Consider the following 11,638-nt stretch of genomic DNA (forward strand, 5'->3'; position numbering starts at 1 on the left):
TTTAAAACACATTTGCAAGCACGTTTTTGTAGGTGCCAAAAATGCAGCAATGGCTTTTTTGGGAAATCTTGGCCTTCTGTTGTTTTCCCAATGAAGTGCTGAATTATTCTTTTTCATGGGCTTAGAGAAAACATTCCACCTTCATAACACACTTTTAAGCAAACAAATTCTGAAATCAAAATGCAAAGCTCCCATCCGCCCGCCCCCCCCCCCCCCCCCCATACTATATTTCTAAAGCTAGTTTTTTGAGATTGGGTTGAGTATATTTCAGGCTTGGTCTCAAGGGATTTTCAATCCTTCAGCCAAGTAAAATGTAATAGAATCAAATGTTTCTCGTGCAGCTTTCTTCAAATCAGAGAACAAAAGGGATTCCACAGCAGCATTTTATGTGGGATCTAGGCATTATCTTTAGGGTGCATGGCATAAAACAGAAATCAATTCTTTGGAAGATACACTTTTTTAAAGTGTGTTCAATCTTTATGCAAATGTATGAGTTTAAGAAAGGGCTGACTTGATGGATATGAGTTTAGACAGTTTCTATCTAGCAAATGAAAACATGAAACTATTCTCTAAGGAAGAAGTGGTGTTTTCATCTGAAATTTAGAAGTCTACCTGGTATGGTTTTCTAATATTCTGTCACAGGCTTGCTCAGGAATGTGTCCTGAGTAGTTAACTAAGAGGGCAGGGCTTTAATAATAATAGGGTAGGAGTTCCTGTCTTCCATTCAACAAAGTAGTTTGTGTGAATACACCGCATCTCGAGCATCATTGTCACCCTTTCATCATTCTCACACATCCTTCCCAACATTCTCCTCTTCATTCATCCATCTACCCCTTTCCCCTGGACTCCACCCCTTTCAGTTCCTATTTCCTGGTACACACACACACCCCTTTTATATAGCCTAAACAGCCTGGAACTTACTATGGTTCCACCTCAGCTTCCCGAGTGTTAGGATTACTATGTGGTTGACACCAAACACACAATCAATAATTTGTCAGGGTCAGTGGCCACCTGTTAGTGAAAGGTCTCCTTCCTCACTCACCTTTTTGTTTATTCTTTAGAGAACCACATTTTGGAAGATGTGAATAAGTGTGTCATTGCTCTCCAAGAGAAGGATGTGGATGGGCTAGACCGCACAGCTGGTGCAATAAGAGGTCGAGCAGCTCGGGTCATTCATGTTGTCACCTCAGAGATGGATAACTATGAGCCAGGAGTCTACACAGAGAAGGTCCTGGAAGCCACCAAGCTGCTCTCCAACACAGGTATGAGGACTCACTCCCTTCCTAGTGTTTTCCCCTAATTCCTATGACCTGTAGTTAGGAAGGAGAAGACCAGAATTCAGTTCTGGGTAGTATGTCATACTTGTATGAAATTGGTCTGCTAAAGTCAGGCCTCACAAACACTTTGAATGGGATTAATTCTGAACACATATTTAAGATGAACTGCTGGATTAAATCTCCTTTTAGTGAGTAAATACTAATTTAAGATGGATTCTATTCTCCCTCTTATTTTTACCTATCCTTTGCTGCTAAGCATCCAGCCCAAAGCCTCTTGCATAGGCATGCTAGCCAAATGCTCTATTGGTGAGCCTATAGCAAAGCCTCAAGGTAGTGTCATTGTTAGTTCTCAACTTTGCAACCCTACGTTGTAGACTGGTGAGAGGGAAGATGATAAATCTGTAAAAATACTGCCCTTAGTTTTCCTCACCTGTGAGCACAGTAAGTTTCTGCACTCAAGAACTGTGTTCACACCAGGCGCTGGTGGCTTAAGCCTATAATCCTAGCTACTCAGGAGGCTGAGATCTGAGGATCATGGTTCAAAGTCAGCCCAGGCAGGAAGTATGTGAGACTCTTATCTCCAATAAACCACTGAGAAAACCAGAAGTGGTGCTGTGGGACAGTACCCATGACAAACCAAAAAAAAAGAAAAAAAAAGTATTTACATCTTTATCATGAGCCTTTCCTCTTCTAAGGATTCAGGGAGGTGTTGGTGGCATGCTGTCTGCTAGTGTTACCCTCCCTCTTCCTTGTTTCTGCAGTCATGCCCCGTTTCACTGAGCAAGTAGAAGCAGCTGTAGAAGCTCTCAGCTCAGACCCTGCCCAGCCAATGGATGAGAACGAGTTTATTGATGCTTCCCGCCTGGTGTATGATGGGATCCGGGACATCAGGAAAGCAGTGTTGATGATAAGGGTGAGTAACAGCATCCTAGACATTTTAACAGCTTCTTCCTTATCATTTGCTAAACTTGAGCAATACATCATTCTGAAACTTAGCAGATGGGGTGGCAGTATATAAAAAACATGACCCTAAACGCGGTTAGAATAAGATAGATTTAATAATGTTGTCTAAAATGACTGTTATTTTAAGTCAGAGCACAAAGTTTAGTCCAGAAAAAGCACAAATTCGCCTTGATGAATTTATTTAGGGCAGTCACCATAGTGTGAGTCTTCAGTGTGAATTAGAAGGGAAACGAGTTGATTCAGAAAGAGGCTTTTTCCTTAATGCAGGTGGAAGTCACTGTTCACAGATGTACTCCTTCCTGGAGTGGAAGGCAGGATTTCAGAATCTTGGTATATTTGGGATAAGGATTAGGGGTTGTGCAGTGCTGGTGAGGCTCCCTGGTTCATGACTAAGTGTTAACAGTTTAAGCTATTCCCTATCTTCTCTAAGAAAGCATCCTTCGAATCCCTGGGCCTCTCTTTCTTAATGTTTCTTAATGTTTTGTTTCCTTCCACCTCACCTCTGTAGCTCCAGCACTGCCAGTATCTCCACTTCCATCATCATCTGTTTCCAGTATTTCCTCTTAATAGAAATGGCCTAACCATCAGAGTCCACCTTTGTCTTAAATTAGTTGGTCCTCTCCACATGTCACTCTCAGCCCTTTGTCCTTTGCTTTGACTATCTCATTTTCTTATACATTCCTTCAAAATGCAGGCTTAGTCAGGTCTGCTTTCCCATGGAGCACAGAATAGATCAGCACATCCACCCTGATAGAGGTTGCTGACATGGGCTGTCCCTAGGCCCTTGTGCCCTGTAACCATCCTAACTCTGATCCTGGAATTGGTGACTCATACGTTCCTATTCTTTTCAGCTGTCCCACATTGTCCCAATTCCCTGTCTGGCCTTATTACCAATTCCACCATAAATAGAGATATTTAGAGTGCTCATTTCTCCATTGCATATGCACCTGTCTTCTAGCGCTATGGACATCCTTGTCACAGCCCCGCTTCCACTTTATGTAGTGCTGAGGAATCAAACCCAGGCCCTCAGGCATGCGAGGTCCTTCCCAGCCCTACACTGAGTTCTTGACTCCAATCTCCCAGCCCTTCTTGTCTACGTGCCCCTCTCCTCATGACCTACCTCACCCTTTCAAGTACCAGTTTCCTGTTGTTCATTTTGTTGAACCTTGATTTTTGCCTTTCTAAGGAATTATACTATTTGAGTTCTTGAATCTACCACATTTCAGTTAATACATTTGTATATACTTGCATACCACCTAATATATTTATCTAATTTGTAAGCTAATTCTAACCTCTACAGATGAAGGAAAACATGCAACCTTGATCTCTCTGGCTCTGACTTCATCTTTTTCAAGTCTCTCCATTTCTTTTTAAATATCACTCCTTCTAATGGATGAGTGAAACCCATTACACTGTATATATACCACATTTTAAATAGGTTTTTTAAATAATTATATCTAGAGGCTAACTCTGAAGTTTCATATATCTATATCCAATTTTGCCAAGTGCCTTTGTTCATGCTGAGCTCCCAACTTCTCTACTCAAACTTCATTCATGTATCAGTTGATAGTAATTCATCTTCTCTTGCTAAGTCCTAAACCTTGGACTCCTTCCATTTTTTCCTATTGCATACTTTAATTCGCAAGTTTCACTGCCTCTACCTTCCTGAGACCATCTAAACACATTCCCACTTTGGTCCAAGCTTCCGGCAATTACCTCTGTTCTCCATATTCCCAGTCCTGAGTCCCTGTAGTCTTTTTATCTCAGAGCAGCCAGAGTGGTCCCCAAGCTTCAGTCACTGCTCCCCAACTCTCCAAAGGTGCTCGTGTCACTCAGGGCCAACCTGAGCCTGTGACAGAAGATAATGAGCCAAGTTCTTCTTGTGTAGCCTTTATGCTACTCCCTTTCCTCAGGCAGGCACTCCTCCCCTGCTTCCTCTGTGCCTCCCCTTACATTCCCACCCCACACCGCCACTCAGACCCCTTTCTGGTTCTTTTTTTAATAGCATTGGTCACTTTTTTAGCATGTCAGAATATGTATGAGAGCAGTGATCTTTGCATCAGTCACTTGGCATTTCAGGAGTTCAGAGCAGTGCTTATTAATAAGTACATGCTTAACAAATACTTAAATGAGTGAATGAATTTTTTTTAAGAAAGTAGTGTGCTTTTTTTGGGGGGGGGGGGGAGGAGTCAGTCGTGGGGCTTGAACTCTGGGCCTGGGCTCTTCAGCTCAAGGTGAGTGCTCTACTGCTTGAGCCACAGCGCCACGTCTGGTTTTCTAGTGGTTTATTGGAGATAAGAGCCTCACAGTTTCTTGCCCGGGCTGGCTTTGAACCACAATCCTTGGATCTATGATGGGCAGTGGAGAGGTGCTCATTAGTTTCAGTGTATCATTAAAATCACCAGTGGTGGCAACATCTTTTGCACTATTAGCAACATTCCATGGTCTCACAGTAACATGCTCTCTGTGGCTCCTTGACACCTCCATACCACCACTCTCCTATCATCTCATCTAGGATAGGCCCAGCCTTTGCACATGTCAGAACCCAAGACACTCTTGGCAGTTTGAGAGCTGCTCACATGCCCACTTATTTGAACCTCACAATGGGCCCCTGGGCTTGGCTGAGGGCCTTGCCTCACTGCTCTCCTGTCACTGGACAGCTAGCCAGGCTGAGAGCCAACCCCAGCTGTTCTTCCTACTGCCCCTTTACTGACAACTGCCAGAAGATGACATTAGGTTTCAAGTCAGTTAATCACAAGAGGCTGGTACTTAAGAATATTATTTCATAATTAAAGCAAAAACCTAGAATGAGTAAGCCCCTTCGATATTTACTAAACTCTTACATGCTGCATTCTTTCTCTTTCCATTGATAAATGTTAAAACTACCCTGTAGACTCTGTTGCAGACTTTCTCGCCCTAAGAGAAAGCAATTTTATCATAAAATAGAGAAGTCATGTCTGCTTAATGCTGTATAAAACACTCCTAAGACAGACCTCCTCCCCCTGGTGTTTGAACTCAGAGCCTTGTACTTACTAGGCAGGCACTTTACTATTTGAGCTATTCTGCCAGCCCCATAAGACCTTTGTTTCCAAGGATAGCTCTGACCTTTATCTTTAGGTGTTAGTGACGTACGTTTAGAAAGTGAAATCTTTGGACTGGCAGAGTGGCTCAAATTGTACAGCACCTGCCTAGTAAGTGCAAGGCTTGAATCTGTATTTCCTGTCATTTTTACTTGTGATCCAGCTGAACTTTGTACTTTTTTTTTTCTTTTTTTGTTGGTTGTGAGGCTTGAACTCTGGGCCTGGGCGCTGTACCTCAGCTCTTCAGCTCAAGGCAAGCGCTCTACCACTTGAGCTACAGCGCCACTTCCGGTTTTCTGGTGGTTTATTGGAGATAGGAGTCTACGGTCTCTCCTGCCCGGGCTGGCTTTGAACCAAGATCCTCAGATCTCAGCCTCCTGAGTAGCTAGGATTACAGGCGTGAGCCACCAGCGCCTGGCAAGAAGACTTTTTTTTTTTTTTGATCGGCCGTAGGGCTTGAACTCTGGGCCTGGGTGCTGTCCCTCAGCTCTTCAGCTCAAGCTGAGCGCTCTACCACTTGAGCTACAGCGCCACTTGAACTTTGTACTTTTTAAGCCTTCTTTGAAAAGTGCCAGTGTGGGGCTTACACACGGATGAACAATTTTTGAGTAACCATAAGTGATCAGAACGATGAACATCAAATTTCAGTATTCTGGGCCTCCATGCTTCTGGTTAAGGGGCTTAGAGAGGATGGCTGAAGCCTCGCTGTTTCTGACTCATAATCTCTATCTTGATGGCAGACTCCTGAAGAATTGGATGACTCCGATTTTGAGACAGAAGATTTTGATGTCCGAAGTAGGACAAGTGTCCAAACAGAGGATGACCAACTGATAGCTGGCCAGAGTGCTCGGGTAAGGAAGCACTTTAATTTCTTCTGCCGACCTTCCCTGTCCCTGTCAAGCTTGCCCTCTTCTAAGACAATTCTGTTAAGTACTCAGCACCATTAACCAAAGTTAAGTTGTAGCATCTGCTGGTCAGTTGCAGATTTTTCCAAAAGGCTCTTCAGCTGGGAGCAGGACAGGAACATAGGCCTCCTGGGCTCTTGTTTATGATAGAACCCTGAGTCTGAAAAAAGCTAAGGATTTAGTCAGTGTAATATTTGTTAAAACAATGGTGAAACTTTACTGCCTTTGCCATCTCACTGATGCCATGGGTATGAGCCACTTAATTATCCTTGCATTAAAAACAACAAACTGTTACATTCAAGAAAAACATGGCATTCATTTGAGTCATTAAATCTTCAATCCATAGCATTTAAGTTTTCAGAAGGATGCCAAAATATATTTCTAAGGAGTCTATTTTTTCATTCCTTGGAAATCCATCTTAAACAGTGAGTGTTTTCCTGCTGTCAGGAGCCGAAAGTGTGGAGCCCTTTTCCCAGGCCTTAAATTGGTCAGTGGGAGTTAAATGTGCTTAAAGCCTCGCAAGTAGCTAAAATACATATCCCTTAGTAAATGCTTGTCTTTCTTGTTTAAAATTTAGATTCTAAAACTATTCCTGATGTACTTTTAAAGCTTTGGAAATGTCCATTCCAAGCCCACAGAGAAGAGGACTACACACATTCTCCTCTCATTTTCTTTACCAAGAAGGCAAGGGATGAAACTTCTAAAGCCGACCTGCTCTGTCTCTGCATAGATATGGTTGTGAAGCTTCCATGCATGTAGCCTTCTACCCTTCACACAGTTCCCTTCCACATTGAAACTTGTTCTTGAAAGTGGGTGGAGAATTCAGGCTGCCATAGACTTCTGTGAAAATTAGAATAAATAGTCCTTCAGGCAAAATAAAACCTATTAAAGAATTATCCTACCTATGTCATAGATTGCCTGTTGGAAATATCCTTGGCTAATGCCCTGTGAGAACTTCATATTATTCTCTTTATGTAAAGAGTGTTCTGTCCTTTTGATTGTAGGCAATCATGGCTCAGCTTCCCCAAGAGCAAAAAGCAAAGATTGCAGAACAGGTGGCCAGTTTCCAGGAAGAAAAAAGCAAGCTGGATGCTGAAGTGTCCAAATGGGATGACAGTGGCAACGACATCATTGTGCTAGCCAAGCAGATGTGCATGATTATGATGGAGATGACTGACTTCACCCGGTAATTCGGCCCCAGCTGGCTGTGAAGAGAGAAAGGGCAGCTTCCTTCCCCCATAGACATCTTAGAGATGCTGTTTTCTCTTTTCAGAGGTAAAGGACCACTCAAAAATACATCAGATGTCATCAGTGCTGCCAAGAAAATTGCTGAGGCTGGATCCAGGATGGATAAGCTAGGCCGAACCATTGCTGACCATGTGAGTAATAGATCTACCTGGTTGTCTTAGCTCATCCTAGACTCATGCAACCCAGTCCATTGCTGAGGTGCCTAAATGGCGACTTTTTTTTTTTGGGGGGGGGGGGGAGCATTCCTGGGATTTGAACTCAGTGCTTAGGCACAGTCGCTGAGCCTCTTTGTGTTCAAGGGTAGTTCTCTACCCTTTGAGCCACAGTGACATGTCCCTCTTTTTCTGAGTAGCTTACTGGAGATAACAATCTCATGGACTTTCCTGCCCAGGCTGGCTTTAAACCATGATCTTCACGTCTCAGCCTCCTAAGTAGCTAGGATTATAGGCATAAGCCACTGGCACCCGGCTGGAATGATGATTCTTTTTCATGGGCCATACCTTTCCATTACTCATCTCTAAAAAGTTCTTTAACCTACTTATTTAATTCTGGCATAAATTTCAATGAATTTCTGAGTTCTTAATCTTAGTTGCTAGACCTAGTTTGCATTAGAGCATAGATCTGGAACAGGTATGTCAACTTTTTTCTAAGGGCCATTTGGATATTTATATCATTCAACAGGTCATAACAGCGATCAATATAGACAGACAGCTGTGGACAGCCATGAGACCCATTTGAGATGCATACCTGACAGTCATCTTGACCAAATGATTTTTGCAGGCCTTATAAGACTTGTGGAAATTCCCCACTCTTAGTTAAGTGTTTAAAACTTACCTCAGCTCAGGGCAGGAGCTGCTTCTGCCAATCCTAGTACTGGAACCAGATACATGCGTCCCTCTTCAAGAGCCCTTTTGGGCAGTGTTCAGAAAAGCTGGTAGTGTGTCCAAGGTGAAGGATAGCCGTCCACATCTTAGCATATCTTCGTACCCTCAAATGGTTAGGTCAGAGAACTTGACTTTCTACTTCCTAGACCTTTTATACAGCACATTTCCTATATGTTCTAAGACTTGTTGCCAGAGAAGCTCTTTCTCACTTACAGGTTTTCTGTACATTTATCTAGGTTCTTATCTAGGCTTAAGGATGAATGACCGCTGTCTCTTGTATCTCATCATTTTTCAAGCCAGGCTCTGTGGTGGTTTTGATCACCCTCCCCCCATTCACAGAGCTCCATAAGAAGCTCTATGTACTTACACTATCTGGATTTTCCTGTCTGAAATAAACAGCTCAAGTCCAGATCCCCACCCTGCTACCCTCCTGGTTTCCTGCTTCGCCATCTCCACTTCAGCACACAGCCAACAGTCCTCATAAAATGCAAATCAGACTTGGGCTGGCTCTGCTTCATTGGCTTCTTAAGAGTATAATCCAAAAACTTCAAAATGGACTCAGAGCCCTATTTTATATCATACTGTTAGTCTCCCTGGCACAGGGGTGGGAGGGGAATTGTTGTGAACACTGGGGCAATACTGAACTTGTCTGAGTAAAGCTTTCTAAACTGGTGGGCATCAGCAGTACAAGACTAGGCCTAGACTACCCTTTTCACTTGTGATGAAGATCTCACCAGCCCCAGGTGTTTTTTTCTTGCTTTGGTTTATGTGTTCATCATCATTGCCTAAAGTGTGTATTTCCTGTTTTCAGGTATTTTTCATATGCATCATAACTGAGCAGATAGCTCTTCTGCCTCAAGGATGATAGTTTATGTAGCTCTAAACATTCTGCCTTTTCTGCATAGTCAGACTCTTGCTTCCTAAGGCTTTTTCTTATCTTGCAGAGCCCCAGGCCTCTCCATGCTATTAGTCTGAGGTGATTTCTCGTCACACTTGTGAGAGTGGCAGTAGGGCTCAGAAAGTATTCATAGTCAGGGCTCCATGACTTGGCAGCCATCTCCAGAGTGGCCAAGAGATGTGATAGCCTCAGCAAATTATTCATTTCCATTATCCTTGGTTCTGAGAGTAAGAATATTAGCGCAACACAGATCTTTTCAGACATATCCCTGGGGACAGAGGGTTGTCTGGGCCGGGCCTGAGTGCTTGTTCTCCCAACAGTGCCCGGACTCAGCCTGTAAGCAGGACCTTCTAGCCTACCTGCAGCGCATCTCCCTCTACTGCCATCAGCTCAACATCTGCAGTAAAGTCAAGGCTGAAGTGCAAAACCTTGGAGGAGAACTTGTCGTCTCTGGGGTAAGCATCTGCGGTGACAAAGGTGCTCAGTAGGAATGTGTTGACCTGCATCTATAAGAAAGTAGCCTCTTGTCTACTTACTCAACTGCTCCAAATGGGGGAAATGCTGGGTAGATACTCCAAAGGTCCATCTTGGGCTCTGGAGGGAACAGGCTAATTGTTTCTTCATGCTGAATCACAGCTCTTTTTAGCATGTCATGATTGGTGACAGCTGCAGCTGTTACTAGGATTGATCCTTCCTTTGCTAGCTTTTCTTCCCCTGAGAGGAATGAACCCTGTAAAGATTTACAAAGCAGACATAAGTGGCCTTCTCAAAACTATCTTACGTTGAATCTGTTGATCAAGTCACAGTTCTGGGTGGGCACTTTTGTCAATATATTGGACTCTACAAGGTCCCACAGTTTGTAATCTCGTGGAATTTCCTTGAAAAAATACTTAAATATTTATTTATATACTAAGCAATTGGTATCACCATTTGCTTAAATCTGCTACATCATGGAGGAGGAGACTCAGTTATGTGCCAGATGAGGATGTTTCCATTAACAAGGCTGTTGCTCAGGCCCCTAGTCCTGAAGGCAGGCTCCTCACCAACCCTCATCTGTATCTTACAGGTGGACAGCGCTATGTCTCTGATCCAAGCAGCCAAGAACTTGATGAATGCTGTGGTGCAGACAGTGAAGGCATCCTATGTGGCCTCTACCAAATACCAGAAATCTCAGGGTATGGCTTCCCTCAACCTTCCTGCTGTGTCGTGGAAGATGAAGGCACCTGAAAAGAAGCCCTTGGTGAAGAGAGAAAAACAGGATGAGACACAGACCAAGATCAAGCGAGCATCTCAGAAGAAGCATGTGAACCCCGTGCAGGCACTTAGTGAGTTCAAAGCCATGGAGAGCATCTAGGCCTGCCCTCGCCCCTTGGGGCTCCTGAAGATTAGTTGCTGTTCTTCACTCATGTGTATTTGCTAAGTAGAGAACTGATGTTAGATTCCCCAGGGAAAAAGGCAGATTTTTGAACCAAGGTGATAAGTTTTATAAGGACAATGTTTGTATTTTAAATTGGTCAAAAAATGCTTTCATAGAAATCAGAAGCATATTCCTAGTTATATTTTTATAAGCTCAAGTATAAAAAAATCATAACCAAAGAGAAAGCCACATTAACTTCTTAGCAATTAATACTCTTGACTAAGTTGGATACTTGTTTTCTAGAGGAGGTGAAGGTTTGAGAAGTGGGGATTGCAGTGTGGTAGTAAATGACCAAGGCGACCCCCTGGTGAGCAGCCTGGGGAAACAGGCTCTATGGAAGGAATTTACGAGAAAGCTCTTCTGAGGAATAAACCATATAAACAATAAAACATAATGTATCATGAAAAACTGATTACTCTCTTTATGAAATGGGAATTATAATGCATGGCTACAATTACTAATGTGCTGTGCCGCAGGCCATTAATAAACTTGCTTTTTTTCCCCCTTTCTTCCAGCTTCAAATGCAAATTTATCATTGGGCTCACTTGTAATAATTGCCATGTTTCCTGCTTTGGGCTCCCAGCAGAAGCCTGACAGAATAGTGTTTGCTTAGGCAATAATTTAGCCTTTACCTTATTTGTGATTGCTATAGCTACAAGGTATAATTTTACTGTCTTATTTAAATTTTATGAATTTGAATGTTTTTTTTACACTAACTTTACCCAATAAAGTCCACTTCATGAAATCAAGTCATTTGTCTTTAAGATGAGTCATATCTGGACATGGTGGCAGGGATGTGTGGATTGTAGATTCAACCCCAGTCAAAATTGGCGAGACCCAGTCTAAATATAAACCAAAGGATTTGGGGCATGGTAGCATACCTGCATGAAGCCCTTGGGATCCATCCCAAGTACTGTGGTGAGGCGGTGGGGAGAAGAACACATAGGCTTAGCATAATGTTTGCCT

At 43.1% G+C, this 11,638-nt stretch overlaps 1 protein-coding gene and 1 long non-coding RNA gene across 2 annotated transcripts in view; one reads left to right on the forward strand and one right to left on the reverse strand.

Annotated features, from left to right (window-relative positions):
- Positions 1-11,421, forward strand: part of Ctnna1 (catenin alpha 1) — a 144,264-nt gene extending 132,843 nt beyond the window's left edge. Inside the window, exons 12-18 of the mRNA XM_042692034.1 lie at positions 1,062-1,262; positions 2,039-2,190; positions 6,061-6,171; positions 7,230-7,411; positions 7,499-7,604; positions 9,576-9,710; positions 10,322-11,421. Coding sequence (XP_042547968.1) covers positions 1,062-1,262; positions 2,039-2,190; positions 6,061-6,171; positions 7,230-7,411; positions 7,499-7,604; positions 9,576-9,710; positions 10,322-10,609 — 1,175 coding nt within the window. The 3' untranslated portion in view covers positions 10,610-11,421. The remainder of the gene's footprint in view (positions 1-1,061; positions 1,263-2,038; positions 2,191-6,060; positions 6,172-7,229; positions 7,412-7,498; positions 7,605-9,575; positions 9,711-10,321) is intronic.
- On the reverse strand, positions 2,317-10,301 carry LOC122118129. The gene is made up of 4 exons (XR_006149293.1): positions 9,792-10,301; positions 8,308-8,461; positions 3,957-4,089; positions 2,317-2,539 (listed from the first exon to the last, which is right to left on the reverse strand). It is a non-coding gene; the product is annotated as an uncharacterized LOC122118129 (long non-coding RNA).
- Positions 11,422-11,638: the final 217 nt, after the last annotated feature.

The sequence above is a fragment of the Dipodomys spectabilis genome, unplaced genomic scaffold, assembly GCF_019054845.1.
Source record: "Dipodomys spectabilis isolate Male_0828 unplaced genomic scaffold, ASM1905484v1 ptg000147l, whole genome shotgun sequence".
Lineage (NCBI taxonomy): Eukaryota > Metazoa > Chordata > Mammalia > Rodentia > Heteromyidae > Dipodomys > Dipodomys spectabilis.